Consider the following 18,638-nt stretch of genomic DNA (forward strand, 5'->3'; position numbering starts at 1 on the left):
AATCCACGCAATCGGGATACGATGGCATGCATCAACCATTCAGCGAGTCTGACCACCCGATCCCGATGCGCCTCCTAAGACAAGCATAGTCGTCTCTTACGGCAAGCATGGGTTGCTGAAGACCTATTCTACTCCGGATCTTTACGGATCTCCACACCATTTACAAGGATCATGTTGGTCTATGTGTGAGGGCAAGGTCAACGTCCGGGCCTATGCCGGTTTTATAAAATAAGGTGAGGTGAAGTAAAAAATGGGGTTTAACGTCGCGTCCAAGATAATTGCAATAATAAAACCACTCGTATATACTGTCCAGTAAATCACACCTCCAATGTGTGTGTGTGTGCGTGCGTGCGTGCGTGCGTGCGTGCGTGCGTGCGTGTTTGTACTAGTCCGAACTAATGCCGAATTTATAGTGCTAGCCCACTGAGATACCGTGCTGCAGTTTAACATGAATACCCCACTCAGACATAGTATACTGACTCCGAGACGATCAGACCTTGTTTTAGCCCGTTAATGCCGAGCGCCAGACAGGGTACCATCTTTTAACGTCTTTAATTTGGTATGACACGGTTGGCACTCCGGGTGGACGCTCTACCACTACTCCACGGAGACGGTCCCTAACTACATTATCACTCATCATTTTCGTGATGATAGTGTGGTCCATTGCTGCGTAAAGAATATCCGTAACCAAGAGTGAGTGAGTGAGTGAGTGAGTGAGTGAGTGTGAGTGAGTGAGTGAGTGAGTGAGGTTTTACGCCGCCTCTAAGCAATATCACGGCGGGGGACGCCAGAAATGGGCTTCACACATTGTACCCATGTCGGGAATCGAACCCGGGTCGTTGGCGTGACAAGCGAACGCTTTAACCACTAGGCTACCCGACCGCCCAAGTGTCCTTTGAATTTAGGGGTGATAATAAACTAGAAGGGTACATTTTATCCATGACTGTCTTTGTGACTATCTTTGTCAGAATGAATAAAGGCTAATTACTATGTCGCCATTACTTACTGTGAATCATGAAATTAACCAATAAGGTGGGGACGTGTCAGTCAGTCATCACTGCTGCCGCAATTTGCTGTGATATGAGTTGCGTCTTTTAGTGTACCAGAAACCTATAATTGTGGGTTCGCACTGATTCTGTTTCTTGGTTCGCCCAGTCGTCTAAGGCGCCGATTTTGCTGTGCAGAGTTGCGTCCCTTGTGCATGCAAGAAACCTCTGATTGTGGGTTCGAATCCCGATTCGCCCGATTATGTATCTAGGTTGTTTTATCACCATACTCGTGTTTCACCAAAATATTAAACGCCAAAGGCCTGCATTCACATCGGGCATTTCTACTTACATAACCACATGTTTGTATTAGATCAGAATGATATTTAAACTGTAGATGTAATTTACAGATGCAGTTATAGTTTTATTAATTCGCCGAAATCCGATCGTGAGAAACAAACACGTCATTTATCCATAACCGAACGGAGCCGTTTAGTTATGTTTCTGAAATATGGAGTTTAAATACACATGGACATTTTGTAAATCAAATTATCAATGCTTTATTAACTGTATTATTATGTAAAACCCCTTAACCGGATTCTTTTTCTTCAAAGCGCAATAGATATCGAACTTTTTTAGAAATGTATTTATGTTTGTCCGGATTTTAAGTCACTTCCTGGTAAAGCGGAACTTCCGGCCACGTTGAGTGTCGCCATTTTCATCAACAGGCCGGGTTGTGGATAGAGCGAAGAAGATTCTGACGTGTTAATAGAAGCTTAAATTATTTTCTGAATCATGGAATATCTCAAGACGATATCCGTTCTTGTTGCCGTCCTCATCAATGTCGTCCTAGGCACGGAGTTGACTTTTGAGCTCCCCGACAACGAACGACAGTGCTTTTTCGAAAAAATCGACAAAGGCGTGAAAAGCACACTAGAATTCCAGGTAGGGTATAGGTGCACTATGGTGTAGAAGTCCCATGTCGGTACATTAGGAAGAGCTTACGTTCATTATATATCTCGATTGAGAGGATAATAGTCGGAGACATTTAAGGAGCCTCGCCTCAGCTGTCAACTATACAACAGCTGTCAGTTCTTGTCTATACACGTTAACCGCACTACATTCTGGAGAATTAGTATAATCATTTAGATCTTTTCCTTCATGTTTGCAGCATATTGTTGTGGGAATGCTTGTAGTCTGGTTAACTAGGCAAATATCAATTTGCTGCTACATTATAATTGATAGGACTCATGGTACTAGATTAGTCCAATCATTATAACCATGTAGCAGCAAAATGATATTTGCCTAGTTAACATGGTTAACATGGTTAACATGGTTAACCAGACTGTCAGCATTATCACAACAATATGCTGCAGACATGTAGGAAAAGATATTAATGATTATACTAATTCTCCAGAATGTAGTGTGGTTAACAATAGATGATTGAGAACCTGCTTCTTGTGATATTGCTAATGATCTTGCTCAGCTCATCTGAACAAGCCAGGTGTGGATTCTGGGTTATTATAACTGGTCCCATCAACCTGGTCGTATAAGCATGTTAGTGGCAAATAAACCTGTAAATAGATCGAATGGTCAGACTTGGTGACTGGGTTGCTTGCGTATCTTTGTACCCTGACAGCGTGGTTCATTGCTCATGATATCAATCCCTGGATTGCCTGATCCATATTTACAGGATGCAGTCACATGGCTTGAACATTGCTAGGTGCGACGTCAAACAAGACAACCAACTATCATCTGCACTATCATGCAACTCTCAGACTAAATGCTACCCGTGAAAATTCGGGTTAGACTAGGGCTTCAGCAAACCATGCTTGTCGTAAGAGGCGACTAACATGATAGAGTGGTCAGCCTCGGTGACTTGGTTGATGCATATCATTGTGTGCCAATTGTGACACCTGTAGACTGTAATCATGGTAATTAAATAATGTCTATATCTTTTCTTGTTATAAATGTGACCCGTGAAGATTCCGGGGTAGAATAGGTCTTCAGCAACCCATGCTTGCCGTAAAAGGCGACTATGCTTGTCGTAAAAGGCGACTAACGGGATCGGGTGGTCAGGCTCGCTGACTTGGATACCAATTGCGTGGATCGATGCTCATGATGTCAGTCACTGGATTGTCTGGTCCAGACTCGATTATTTTACAGACCACTGTCATATAGCTGGAATATTGCTGAGTGCGGCGTTAAACAACAAACAAACAAAATGTTATAAATGTTAATTACATCTAAATGTTATACCCACTCTCCTATACAGGTAATCACAGGTGGTCAGTATGACGTGGACATGGAGCTAACGGCCCCCAACGGTCAGATTCTCTACAAGGATGTGAAGAAACAGTATGACAGCTTCACCTGGACCCCTGACCTTGGTGGCATCTACAAGTTCTGCTTCAGTAACGAATTCTCTACCTTCTCGCACAAAGTTGTATACTTTGACCTCGAGGTCGGGGATGAGAAGCCCATTGTTGAGGACTCGAATGCTCATGCTACTGCCATGACTTTGGTAAGTTAATTTCCTCAATGCTTATATCATATACCGTATTCAACGTAATAAGCGCCCATGGCGACATTTGCTAAGATATTGGCTAGTGAACAATCCCAATTAGCACCCCTTCAGATTGATCAATGTACACAAGACTTATTTATTCGTGTCTAATATGCACTTGTGTGTTATATGCACCCTTAATTATGGGCAATTAAATTCTGGAAAAATATATCTGTCGTATATAAACAGTCAGGCTGTCAGCATTAACCATGAAATTTATCTTTCAACTCTGTTTTTTTTCACCAAAATCACATTCTAATAAGAGCCCCTATTTCTAATTTTGAGAGCGTCCTGGGCGCTTATTACGTCAAATACGGTATTGCTAATAATTGTTGACAAACTGTATTGTTAACATGTCTAACATGTGTCTACTCTCTAGCCTATTTTCAGGTTCTTTATTTGAATATTTTCTGAGTCCTAAGTAAGGATAAGATATATGGTTATTACATACCCCCAGTGTACCATCAATTCATCAAAGATCCAATCAGTCAGAATCCTTTTGTTGTTTATATTACTGGCTTCACCCTTTTGCTTATACTACTGACTTCACCAGCCAGTATGTTTTACCCTTTTGTGCACATAACAGTCTTCTCCACTCCAGTGTAACTACATCTGATATCTACTGTACTGTATAAACACTGCCTCCTACCTGTATAAATACTTGTCAACCATACTCTGTACATCACACTGCTTGATAACAGTGTTAGAACCTACACCAAAACGTCGCTCCTAATTATAATAAAGATGTTGTTCATCCATATTTCTGGGGGGCACGGGTGGCCCAGTTGCCTTAGGCGCCGCGATTCGCTGTGCAGAGTTGCGTCCCTTGGGCACACCAGAAACCTATAATTGTGGGTTCGAATCCCGGTTCGTCCCGATTATGTTTCAAGGTTTGTCAGCTCCATACCTGTGCTCGTGGGTTTCACCAAAGTAGTAAACGTCTGAGAACTGCATCACTTCGGGCTTTCCTCCCACATTAAGCTGACACTCCGTGATATAACTGGAATACTGTTAAAAGCGGCGTTAACCCAACTCACTCACTCACTCATCCATATTTCTTATCATTACTTGGTACTCCAACTTCCAAAGGCCTCTCAAAGGAGTTATTTTCTGAGTCTTCAATGTCATCACATAAAATATATTCTCACAAAATAATACAAAATTATTATGTGAATATGGTTGCAATAGTTTTATTGTCTTGTTTGGTTGTTACCATGGTTACACCCCTACTGGCACTGTTTCCCAAAGTAATGTTGTGAATAATAAATAAATACTAACAATAATTATTTATTAGACAAGCTAGATTGATGTCCTGAAAAATAATGTGTTTGGTCCCATCTTTCAGCAGAGAAAATCTGTGACACAAAAACTATTCTGTCTCCAATAAAAGTCCACTGCCCACCCGACCGCCTCCGTGGTCTTGTGGTAGAGCGTCCGCCCGGAGAGCGGAAGGTCCAGGGTTCGATCCCGGGCCGCGTCATACAAAAATACGTTAAAAGATTGTACTTGTTGTTACCCTGTCTGGCGCTCGGCATTAAGGGGCTAAAACAAGGACTGGTCGGCTCGGAGTCAGTATACTGTGTCTGAGTGGGGTATTCATGTTAAACTGCGGCATGGTATCTCAGTGAGCTAGCACTATAAATCGGCATCAGTCCGGACTAGTACAGGCAGCCACACACACACACATACACGTGCATGCACGTCGCTATATAAGTGCAATAATCTTGGACGCGACGTTAAACCCAATTTCACCTCACACTATTGCCCACCCTAACCCCCCAACCACATTATTAAAGGGCTGGTTCTTTAGCATGTTTAGACTCACTCACATATAATGATTTCTTTCAGGATTGATTTGTAAAGTGACATAAACCATTTACCTACACCTAACTTCTCTCTTGATTTATTTTGTGGCGTTTTCAACTGCATGTTTAGCAGCTAGTTGCCATGGCTACTGGCTCTTCGCCATGGTTACATCTGCCGCCTGGTTTAGTAACGGGCTGGCTGTGTTACAGAATTCTCTTCAGCAAGGAATGCGCGTGCAGTGTGTTAGTTTACGTATACAGGCAGGACATTAATATAGATTGGTCGCTTGTGGGGCATGGTGTCTACTAACATTTAGTTATTAGTGGTGTAACGATACGTGGTCAATAATACTATAAGTTGTCATGAAGGGTACATGGGGTTTAAGGCGTCCCACATTAGGTTTTATACCCCAAGGGGTACACGGAACCTCTGGCTCGTGGCACAAAACCTAACGCGGGATGCATAAAACTCCATGTAACCTCTCGCAATTCCTGCTACAACGACTTTATCTTACCGACATGTTTTAATGTGACATTGTAAAAGAATTAACACAAATTAAAATTGATAGCCAACAGCTGTTTGATTGAGCTGAGGTTAACTTGCGCTGTGTCAGATGACTTCCATTGACTTTGGAAAAGCGTGTGACTTTTTGCATTGAAGCAGGGTATAAGGGATTTATTCGGCCTCTCATATATCCTTCATTGCTCGTGGCGGGGTATAAGAGATTATTTTCCCCACTAAGAAATGTATTACTCTCCAAGGCGGGTTACACAGTATTTTATCAAGATCACATGGGCCAATCAGATCTCTTCATTCTGACATGGAGGTATCATTCATCACCACTCGCCCCTTTCCATAAGCTTCAAGAAGACTCGTCCCCCTATCGATGAATGTTATGTGCGAAAATACGACAAACCAATCAGAATGCGTGTATGATTTTAAGTTCTTCGACAAAGAATCCCTCGGAAATAATTTTTGATTTTACATATGTCTTGTATCTAAAATATACCCAAGATAGAGTTAAATGTGTTCAATAATTCCGAACGTCCCAATGTGCTTTAAATTGCATCTGAAATATATATAATCTATGGGGAAATAATATATGAACCATTATGGAACGAGCTGACAATTGTTTTGGGTATGCCCGTTTGCGCTAAGACGGAACTCGGTCGCAAAAATGGCCATGAGAGGGGCACGAGTCGCTATTCGGCTTGTCCCGGAATAACACGAGTTGGTCACGAATGATGGAGGTATGTATGATAAGTCAATTTACAACCCCTGTATCATGATACATATGATACATTTCATTACACTGATTCTCGAGTATTTCCCAGTTGGCTATAGATGACATTTTACAGTGGATTCTACTCTATATGTTTGTGCCCTACATTATCTCATCTTCCATCTCTGAAACTGATATCAAATAATTCAGGGTTGTGATTCACCTACAAAAAGAAATAATGTATTGAGATGAGAATCATATCGCACACATAGTATTGGGATACGTATCGTAACGCACACATAGTATTGGGATATGTATCGTAACTCAACCCCACTGTATCGTTACACCTCTACTGCTATGCACTAGGGCTAATTATTTGATTATCGTGGATATCTCCCAGTATTTTGTCTTGCAGTGTTTGACATTAAGTCAAGGGTTCCTTGTGACAACAGTAACTGGTGGTGGGACGATACATCGGTGGATCGTGATGTTTAACTTCCCGATACAAGTATCGATCACAGTGGCACACTAAAAACAAAATTTGTATCGGTGGATCGTGATATTTAACTTCCCGATACAAGTATCGATCACAGTGGCACACTAAAAACAAAATTTTTATCGGTGGATCGTGATATTTAACTTCCCGATACAAGTATCGATCACAGTGGCACACTAAAAACAAAATTTGTATTGGTGGATCGTGATATTTAACTTCCCGATACAAGTATCGATCACAGTGGCACACTAAAAACAAAATTTGTATCGGTGGATCGTGATATTTAACTTCCCGATGCAAGTATCGATCACAGTGGCACACTAAAAACAAAATTTTTATCGGTGGATCGTGATATTTAACTTCCCGATACAAGTATCGATCTCAGTGGCACACTGAATTTTTTTTTGATACATACAAAACACAAATTAGTAGTGAAAATTAGTTGTGAAAAAGTAACTATTTTCATCCATTGTGCCATACTAGACACTGCCAACTGTAAATCATCAGTGTGCCAGGTATTTGACTACCCTGTCTATGAAAAAGATGGCTTACACACCACAGGCAAGAGCACGTGCAAGTATCGTGATACATATCGGATCGTGAACAATATTACGGATCGCACAGTTGGTGTATCGTCCCAGCCCTATTCGTAACAACAGCATCTGAAAATATGGGTGAAACTTTGAAAATGGCATGAAGTTATCTCCCCTTACCCTCCTTTCTCTTCATCAATCAAACATGGATGCTTCACCAAACTCTTGTTCATCTCTGCTTGCCTGGTGCTGGCTTCATCACTGTGTTCACCATCTGTCTTCGTCAATACATCCCAGGTTTATACTGGTACCTTCCTCCTTGGGTGAATACATACGTGACCCATGAAGGGGTAGAATTGGTCTTCAGCAACCCATGCTTGCCGTAAAAGGTGACCATGCTTGTCGTAAGAGGTGACTAACGGGATCGGGTGGTCACACTCGCTGACTTGGTTAATGCATGTCATCGTATCCCACTTGCGTGGAATTGTGCGCATGATGTCAATCACTGGATTGTCTGGTCCAGACTCGATTATTTACAGACCGCCGTCAAATAGCTGGAATATTGCTGAGTGCAGCGTTATAGAACAAACAGTCAAGTAAACAAATCAATGCATTGGCAACAGTACCCCCAAGCATGCCCACATGTCCCTTACTTAAGATTGCAAGCATTACCTAGTTACCATGGTTACCAATTGTTGACCAGATACTTGATAAATTTGGAATTATTTAAAACTCTGAGAACTTGGTTTGGTCCATGTAGAATCTGTTAACCACAACTATGCTAATGGAACCGAAAAATCCTCTGTGGTTTTCAGAAAGCATATTCATATCTATTTCTGGTTACCATGGTTACACCCAACAATTGAGATCACTTGTAAAACACAAACACTTTTTGGTATTTTACTTTTATTTCAACCGCTAACTCTGCAATTTTGAAAAAAACAAACCTTCCAACCTATTGCGTAAAACACTCTGCCTTCTTCTGCATGTGTGGGGTGAGACTGTCTTCTAGTTTAGTGTGTGAACTCTGCATGAATAACTGCCACTAATCTAATCTAACATGCTTGCTTTGTTTGTCCACTGTATTAACTACTTGTGTTCTCAGGCCAATTCAAGTAATTTTTTGGTTTTCGGTTGAAACCCACCCAGTTGTGGCTCTGTTTACTGTATTTAGTTTAATTTTGAAATTAAAGCACCGTTCAAGTTTGACATATTTACTTTTCTTTACTGTTGCCATAGTTACCACATAATGTGATGACTTTTGGTTTGGTTAGAAATCCATGGAAAAAAATTGTACAGTACCCTGTAATCTTTGAGCATGATAAGTTGAGAATTACAAATACATGTCCCTGTGATTCAGTGTATATGATATGAGCTAAGTGGTTTGATTTTCTCATCCACAAACCGTATGAACATGATGACATAAAAATTCCCCCATTCTCGTGTTCTTTTTTAAAAATCTTGAACATGTTGAACATGCTGAAAATCAAGAAATATATTTTAATTGGCCTTTTATCATGTTGTATATAATGACACCATGCTGTTGTATATTTTACTTGGACATAGTTTATACAGAATACAGGTGTCTGTTACAACTGCATGCTAGCATGTGTGTTCAATGATGTATTTCTGATAATTTCATTTCTTTGATTTGTAGAATATTATTTAATGTTCAGAACATTTATTTCTAAATATTATTACTCTTTTCTGCTGAGAACCTCTCTCTCTAAGTACAGGATTATTAGAATTTCAAATAAAGGACTTCACAAGTCACGTTCACACTGTATTTGATTCTCATATCCAGTATTATCAGAAACTGTAATTATTTGGCCTGATAGCCCCAAGGGTTTAACTCAAAATTTTCAAAATTTTTAAATTTTGGGGGTGTGAAAATGAATAGCTTTAAAACCTGGGAGTGAAGAGGCATGACTATCCGATCACCTGTAATACTTGATCAGGGCAATGTGGAAAAACCCAAAGCGTTATAAATAACCCAGGGTTCTACATGTTATGAAATGACACCCATCAACAACAGTCAATGCTCCTGCGGAAGGGCTATACCCAGAATAATAAATATTATACTTGTTCAGGGCAATGTGGAAAACCCCAAAGAGTTATTAATAACCCAGGGTTCTACATGTTATGAAATGACACCCGTCAACAACAGTCAATACTCCAGTGGAAGGGCTGTATCAAGAATCCTATAAACATTCCAGTACTTTGCAGGAATTAGGACTCGTTTTCCTCAACACTCGTCTGAATTATGTACTGTTAAAAATACAAACTTATGCTCAAGGAAAGCTGTGAGAATAACATGGGTGGGGAGAGTTGTGTCCCTTAGTCAGGCCAGGATCTGCTAATCATTGGTTTGAATCCCAGATTTGCCCTGATTATGCATAGGTCTTCAGCAACCCAATAAGAGCGACAATGAAGAGAGCGACCCGTGAAGATCCGGGATAGAACAGGTCTTCAGCAACCCATGCTTGTCGTAAGAGGCGACTAACAGGATCGGGTGGTCAAACTTGCTGAGTTGGTTGATGCATGTAATCATATGCCAATTGCGCAGATCGATGCTAATGATGTCAATCACTGGTTTGTCTGGTCCAGACTCGATTATTTACAGATCGCCGTCACATAGCTGGAATATTGCTGATTGTGGACTTAAACAACAACCCAACCAACTATAATATTACCCCTGACAGGCACCATGCACAACTTTGGTCCAAGTATACCGCCACCATCTCCATGTCACAGAATTGTTTTCCCGCATGAGATAATTCTCAGTTATTTTTTACCTCCCATCATTCTATTCGGACTCAAAACGAAGCTATCAAAAATGGTCAAGGTCATGAGTAAGAGAACGTTTTCTCCCCCAAATTACGTACAGCCTAAAATGATCCACCTCTTTCTCTGTAGAACATGACCCTTTGCAGACACTATACTACACAAAAGAAGTTAAGGACCACCTGATTCTTTCATATTACTATGGACCGCCTCCGTGGTCTTGTGGTAGAGCGTCCGCCCGGAGAGCGGAAGGTCCAGGGTTCGATCCGGGCCGCGTCATACAAAAAGACGTTAAAAGATTGTACTTGTTGTTACCCTGTCTGGCGCTTGGCATTAAGGGGCTAAAACAAGGACTGGTCGGCTCGGAGTCAGTATACTGTGTCTGAGTGGGGTATTCATGTTAAACTGCGGCATGGTATCTCAGTGAGCTAGCACTATAAATCGGCATCAGTCCGGACTAGTACAAGCAGCCACACACACACGTACACGTGCATGCACGTCGCTATATAAGTGCAATAATCTTGGACGCGACGTTAAACCCAATTTCACCTCACCTCATATTACTATGGGGGCAGTCGGGTGGCCTACTGGTTCACTAGACGTTCACTCGTCACGCTCAAGACCCGGGTTCGATTCTCGACATGTGTACAATGTGTGAAGCCCATTTCTGGGGTCCCCCGCCGTGCTATTGCTGGAATATTGCTAAAAGCAGCGTAAAACCAAACTCACTCACTCACTCACTCTGGTGTCCCCCGCCGTGATATTGCTGGAATATTGCTAAAAGCAGCGTAAAACCATACTCAGTCAACTCACTCATCTTACTATGGTTAATTTGATATGCCATGACAGATGAAGTATGGTGATATGAAAGAATCCTGGTCCTTTACTTCTTTTTTGTTGTATATGTTACACAAAACACTTTTGAATATTCGACAGAGGTTATAGCCAATGGACTACAAATTTTTTATGCATGTTTTTCCCAATCAAATCACAAATTTGAAGAATTAGGGTGCAATTAACAAAATTTCGCTTTACGGTATTTAATTAACTTGTTGATATGTCCTAATAGAATGGAGATATGTCCTAGCAGAAAAGAGATTAATATGTTGGATAATCGAGGATTGCATGGCACCATCTTTTCCCAGAATCGTCCCTCGTGCATCACATCTGTGTTTCTAGGTTTGCTTGTCTTAGAGGAAGTGGGTGTTGAGACATTTTGGTGATTGAGGTTTGGTGCTGTTATTTTAATGTTCTGCTTGTATTACCGTTTCTCACACCAGATACCAGTAAGATGCTGGAATCTGGTCGTGATAGTCGTTACAACTCTTTCGTTCTTTTCCTTTTCTAGATGGAAACTTCGGCCGTAAATATCCACGAAGACTTGAAAACGATTGATGATTATCAAACACATTTCCGTCTGCGAGAGTCTCAGGGCCGTGCTTTCGCCGAGGACCTCAATGAAAGGGTCATGTTTTGGTCGATCGGAGAGTCGGTTGTTGTTGTTATTATCGGAATCGGACAAATCCTTGTTCTCCGGAGTTTCTTTACAGACAAACACAGGGGGACGACGGCCACATAATGTTGTATGGATGCTAGGATGTTCACACATTTTCATCGCTCATCTTTTGCAATCTGATTGAAATATACGACGGTGGTGTTGCCATGGTTACCTTAAGACTTTCGGATCGTCTTACATTGGACTTTTAAGAATGATGTTCCTGCTGCTATTTATTATACATATATGCACTATTTTACAAAATACAAATGTTCCAACCGTTAAAGATTAAACACGTTTTCTTGCAGCAGCTTGAAGGATAAGTTTGGATCTTTGTCATATGAAGATTTCAAAGTGTTTTATTTAATTGAAAACATTTGTTACTTTTTGTATGGGTTCTGTAGCACTGCTAATGTTACTACATGTATTTAAAACCTTTCTAAGGGTACTGACTTATCTAGGCTGGAGTGACCTGATGATGGTAGTGAACACAACTTGCAGTGCAGAGTTGTGTCCCTTTGTTGTCGGGAAACATTCAGATCCCTTTTTTCAGTCTGGATCTGATCTTTGGTCAGTCAGCTGTTATCTGTTGTCATGTGTTTCACACACATGCATATGGACGCATGCCCGGGCATGCATGCATGCACACACACACACATGCATATGGACGAATACCTGCATACACATGCATATGCGTGCACGCACACATACACACTCACATGTGGGATGGGTATTGCAGGTTTAAAGTTTATCTCAATATTTTGTAATGCACAAGGCCGTATTGTGATAGGTATCACGATATATTGTATGATTCTAAATTTTGAATTCAGAAGCAATCTGATACAATAACGTATGAATTGAAGTTCATAAATGGAACAACACAAGATGCTGGTACAACATAATGTTTACTCAGTCAATAAATACGCAGCCATCTTGGATGCATGCTGCCGGGCAGCGTAGGCATTTGGCGAGTATATAACATTAAAAACATGATAAAAATACCAATTTGAAATCACCCCATATACTGAGCATTAAAAATGATAGGTATCGTGGGAAGAAGGAACCTCAATTTACCGCTATACACACACACACACACACACAAATATAACCCCAAAATTCCACCACCACATGCACCCGCACAACACACACATTGGAGGTGTGATCTAGTGGGTAGTATATATACGAATGGTGTATTATGGGTGAGCCGACAGTTTGTATGTTTGTTGTGTATTTTGGTCAGATTGTTTCATTCACTCTGTGACAACTCATTATTGTGATGGAGGCAACTACTGTTAGTGCAGATTTTGGTCAGAGACTAAATGACGTATAACCACCTTCCCATCGTCACTCATGATATCTCTATATAAATGACAGTATTGCAAATGAAGAATAAAAACACAAAGGTTAATAATTAGGTGATACCGTATTCGATGTAATAAGCGCCCTGCTCTAATAAGCGCCCACAGCGATATTTGCTAATATATAGGCTAGTAACCAATTCAAATTGGCACCCCTTCCGATTGATCAATGTACACAAGACTTACTATTTGTGTATAATACGCACTCATGTGTTATATGCACCCTACATTATGGGCAATTAAATTCTGGAAAAATATATCTGTCGTGTATAATATGCACAGACTTTTCTTTTGTATCATTTCAGGTACATAAACCTCGAAATTTACGATCTTTCAACTCTGTTTTTTTTTCACCAAAATTATATTCTAATAAGAGCCCCCTATTTCTAATTTTGAGAGCGCCCTGGGCGGTTATTACGGGGAATACGGTAGTCCTGTGTTTTCAAATTAAAGGACTAATGTAAAATTGATCCCTCTAAAATTTGGCATATTGAACCTCACTATCCATTATTTAGGAGTTAATACTACTGTGTTCACAAATTAAAGGGATCAAATTTATTCCACTAGCATAAGGTAGGTGGTTCAGTTCCCTGTCCGAGTCATGCCAAAAGACGTTCAGACATGGTACTTGTTGTTACCCTGCCTGGCGCTCGGCATTTAGCAGGATAAGGGGATGAGACTGGACTGGTCGGCTGGGAGTCCGTATACTGTATCTAAGTGGTGTGTTCACGTTAAACTGTGCATGGTTTTATAGATTGGTTAAGTTGCCGCTGCTACAAGTGAGTTGCCATGGATAGTTCAACGTTGTATATAGGTGTGCACTCTAGAATGGAGTTTGTATGGTTAGAGTGTAGAGTAATACACGGATAGAAATGATGTCTGATCTTATCACTGAAACAATTACTTGTTGAGACAGTTTGAAATTGAGGTAGATGTGGATTTTGTAGTCAAGAAACATTACGTATCGTTCTGTGCAGATGTTTTTCATGCAATGTAGAAAAGAGAAGGCATCTGCAAACAACTGCCGTATTCAATGTAATGAGCGCCCCGCTCTAATAAGCGATCACAGCGATATTTGCTAATATATTGGCTATTGAACAATCTCAATTAGCACCCCTTCCGATTTGATCAATGTATACAAGACTTATTTATTCGTGTATAATACGCACTCGTGTGTTATATGCACCCTTAATTATGGGCAATTAAATTCTGGAAAAATATATCTGGCATATAAAACATTTCAGGCTGTCAGCATAAATCACGAAATTTATCTTTCAACTCTGTTTTTTCCACCAAAATAATATTCTAATAAGAGCCAACTATTTCTAATTTTGAGAACGCTCTGGGCGCTTATTCGTCGTATACGGTAATTAAATTTGGCCTTGGTAAAATCTGGCATTATATTCAACTGCACTTCAAACAATGTTTATTAGATCATTGAGATTTAGGGAGTGATTTGGCCGTGCAGCATCAAAGGTGTTTGCTCGCTTCAATCTTACGGAGTTAACTGATCTAAATGAACAGACCTCCCTCACTGAGGTGACTGATCTAAATGAACAGACCTCCTCAAAGAATGGGCTGATCTGAATGAGCATTCCCAAGCTTAGAACATTATTTCTAATGCAATTGTCTCCTCATTTGTAAAATTTTCATTAGTTGTGTCATTTTGTACAAAGTATTTGAAAGGTTATAAACATTTTGTTGAATAATTTATTGGTGTTTTTTTTTTCCTTCTTTAAGTTCATGGACTCTTTCTGTAGGGAATATTAGTGTTTCTGTTTGTGCAGATCATGGAGAAGTAAATCCATATGAAGAAGTCTAATACTGTATTATCAGGGTATGAAACTCCCCAAAATTTCAGCCAGACCACAGGACTGGCTAGCTGAAATACTTGCCAGCCCTGACCAAAACCTGCCTGCCCACTATAATCATATGTTTCTCAGGATAAGCTAACGGGGTGTCTTTTTGGTTACATTTTATCATTCATCTTTACATGTGAATTAATGCTTATCATTGGGAAATATTTAGAATATTTTCACATATGAAATATAACCCGACCGTCGGGCAGGGGGATTTGAAAATCTGGCAGCCCGAGTTGAAATCAACCCGTCTCAGACGGTCGGGCAGGCAGGTATTTCGAACACTGGTATTATTTAAACACCACTAAAAAGTGGATTTTGTTTTGTGTGTAATGCAGCTAAATGGTACTTGCAATAAATGTGTTGCAAAGACTTGCAAAAAACCCTTATTCCATTGCCGATTATCCCTCAGTTTAGAATATTGAACAGATTTGTGCAAGATGGTTACACAGAACAAGAGGTGCATCATTTCAATCTCATGCAAATCAGGTCTTAGTTCTCGCTCAGTTCTTGCATTACGGGTCACGACAGAATGACCTGACCAATCAGAGAGTTGCTTACCAGATCAGGAAAGTGACAGTCGGAATGAGGTTTCTGATCATGCTACCCCGGAAAATTAACACAGGGTATTCCTAACAGTTGCAGGCTTTGACTGAATCCATACCATCAAGGCCATCTGTTAGCCATTCTAGAATGTTCTTTTGTTCTGTTTTCAAAGTTTAAATGAAGAATTTGTCAAAGTATGTTTCGAAGTGTAGTCACCAGTTTGAAACTAGTGCTGTAAAGCACAAGAAAGCTGCCTTCAGATTGGCTAATGTTGACTTCTTGTCACATTCGTGTCCTAATCGTGTTATTCCGGGACAAGCCGAATAGCCACTCCTGCCCCTATTGTGGCCATCTTTGCATCTGGGCATAGGTAAAATAATTGTGAAATAATCGTTGCGTAATGATTCACGTAGATTTCCCCCATATACAATACATATTCCAGATGCTTTTGAAAACACATCATGACTTACCTACATACAGTATGGTTGAACGCATTTAAATGTATCTTGGGTATATTTTTACGTGCAAGACATGTAAAATCAAACATTATTCCTGAGGGATTCTTTGAGCGAAGTAATGGAGTCATACGCACATTCCGATTGGTTTGTCATAACTTCGCACATAACATTCATCGATAGGAGGATAAGTCTTCTTGCAGGTTACGGAAAGGGGTGAGTGGTGACGAATGTTCTTGTCAGCCATTCCATCGGTCGGTCAAAGTTCACAAAAGGTTGGTCTGACATGACCCGTAATGGGATGTCCTCAGATCTTTGTTTAGTGGTAACGAGAACTAAGACCTGATTTTAATGAGATGATGGATCATGTTAGACTCGGTAACTAGAGTTTGTGAGAAAGCAAGTCACTGTTCCAGGTTAACAGTTTATTTCAGGTGTACTCCGAGTTTGTAGCTGGTACTGCTTGAAGAGACAAACCTGTATACCATGTTTACTTGTGGGGGCACGGGTGGCCCAGTCGTCTAAGGCGCCGCGATTCGCTATGCAGAGTTACGTCCCTTGGGCATGCCAGAAACCTGTGATTGTGGGTCCGAATCCCGGTTCGCCCCGATTATGTTTCTAGGTTTGTCAGCACCATACCCGTGCTCGTGGGTTTCACCGAAGTGGTAAACGTCTGAGACCCGCATCACTTCGGGCTTTCCTCCCACATTCAGCTGACACGCCGTGATATAACTGGAACACTGTTAAAAGCGGCGTTAAACCCAACTCACTCACTCACTCACCATGTTTACTTGTCTTTGAAAGGCATTTAGAAGTGATTCACATAAGGAAGAGAATATATGGATGTCGACTTCTTTATTATGAGGAACACAACATTTCGAAGTATATGCTTACTCCATCAGGTGAATGAATGCCATGAGGCTATGATTACTTAAGTGTTGGCTTCCATTGTCTATTGCTAATCACCTATCAGTGCCAATAATCTGTTGGCTTCCTTTGTTAGCTTGTACCCTTTGTTAGTTTCAGCCTTTTGTTACCTTATTAAATTTGTTGTCCTTACATGTACATATATATGCTCTCTGCCTCATGGCATTCATTCACCTGATGAAAGAGTAAACATATACTCCGAAACGTTGTGTTCCTCATAATAAAGAAGTTGACATCCATATATTCTCTTCCTCATGTTTACATGTATTGTCAGTTTTATTCAGTTCCAATTTGTTAAAAACTGAAGTATTGAGAACTGAATTGTCTGATAGGCATTTCTCAGCAGCGTTAGAAATTGGCACTAGTCCTGTAGTCCTTGCCATACTGCCCAATAGTTAAGAGGTATTATATGGACTAGTTGAAATTTGCCATTTTTAAGGGTTTTGCTAAAGCTGTCCTTGTCAACAAATTGCCATTAGAGTTGTCTCCCTTACTTAGGTAGTCAAATCCTTTAAAAAGGACTTGTGTCCAGTACCCGACTTGAGAACCTGTCAAAAGCCATTGTGCAAAACATTTCAATATCCAAAATATCAAAGGAGAGTGATTAGAGATAATCAAGACAATGTCTGTCTGCAACCCTGTTGAATTATTCTGATAGTGAGATGTAAAACTAATCTGTCAAGTTGCCATAGTTCTAGCATGCATGATATGGTGAGGGTGTTGTGGTCTAAATGTACAGCTACTAAAGCCATGGACTCTCTTCTTCTAGATGGAATCATCAGCTTACTCTATCCACGAGTCTCTCAAATATATCAGTAACGAACAGAACCACTTCAAGCTGCGTGAAGCCACAGGTCGCCTGTACGCCGAGTCTCTGAACGATCGAGTCTCCTATTGGTCTGTGGGACAGGCTGTCATTATTCTCCTTATAGGAGTCGGACAGGTGGCCGTCCTACGCAGCTTCTTCACGGACAAGAAGCCGTCTTCAATGTCTGTGATGTCATAATAAGAATTGAGATTATTGTTGGTGTTTGAATGGGCGGCAAAACAACATAATTTTCTATCAGTCTGAAAACAACATTTGGAAATTACCTCCCTTGAACACAGTTGTCTCCCTTTTTCTCAAAGGAGTTGGCTCTGTAGAAATGGTAGTGTTTTCAGAGGAGAAACATTTTTCTGATATAACTTTGATAACCGTGAAGCCATGAATCTCAGTTATGTATACTGATGGAAACAAGTAAGGGAACATTGATAAATATTGGAAAGTAAGCTTTACTGTCAGTACATTTGAAATAGCGTGCGTACAAATTCAACTCATGTGAGAATCAATTGTTGAGGTGTGTTTGTGTGCATTGTTTCCAAGGCTTATTTCGTAGACGAGGCTGGGAACCCACGATAGCATATCATTTTACTGTCTTAAACTAAATGTTCCCTTATTTATTTCCATCAGTATACATGAAAAAGATTGCAGTAGTATTTGGACACTATTTACGAACTGAATATATTTCTGATGGAAAAGATGTGTTTTGCCACCTGTTCATTTTGGAAAACCCTATCCTACCTTTTCAATCAAAAGTGGTATTATATCTTTAGTATGGTACTGTT

General features: G+C 40.4%; 1 protein-coding gene across 2 annotated transcripts; it reads left to right on the forward strand.

Moving 5' to 3' along the window:
* Positions 1-1,676: 1,676 nt before the first annotated feature.
* Positions 1,677-18,638, forward strand: LOC124140773 (transmembrane emp24 domain-containing protein 7-like). 2 transcript variants are annotated; one of them, XM_046508516.2, is made up of 3 exons: positions 1,677-1,931; positions 3,262-3,510; positions 17,803-18,638. In XM_046508516.2, exons 1-3 carry the CDS (start codon positions 1,782-1,784, stop codon positions 18,037-18,039), a joined length of 636 nt encoding a protein of 211 aa, XP_046364472.1. In that variant the 5' UTR covers positions 1,677-1,781; the 3' UTR covers positions 18,040-18,638. The 2 variants fall into 2 exon arrangements, with proteins under 2 accessions (XP_046364472.1, XP_046364473.1); XM_046508517.2 differs by lacking the exon at positions 17,803-18,638 and adding an exon at positions 11,742-13,514.

Source organism: Haliotis rufescens, unplaced genomic scaffold (assembly GCF_023055435.1).
Source record: "Haliotis rufescens isolate VD_foot unplaced genomic scaffold, xgHalRufe1.0.p SCAF_60, whole genome shotgun sequence".
NCBI lineage: Eukaryota > Metazoa > Mollusca > Gastropoda > Lepetellida > Haliotidae > Haliotis > Haliotis rufescens.

Bases quoted from the DNA above. Each gene is read 5' to 3' on its own strand.
- LOC124140773 (XM_046508516.2), top strand. From the start codon at position 1,782: ATGGAATATCTCAAGACGATATCCGTTCTTGTTGCCGTCCTCATCAAT. The intron at 1,932-3,261 runs GTAGGGTATAGG...TCTCCTATACAG, and splicing joins AAAGCACACTAGAATTCCAG to GTAATCACAGGTGGTCAGTA. The intron at 3,511-17,802 runs GTAAGTTAATTT...CTCTTCTTCTAG, and splicing joins ATGCTACTGCCATGACTTTG to ATGGAATCATCAGCTTACTC.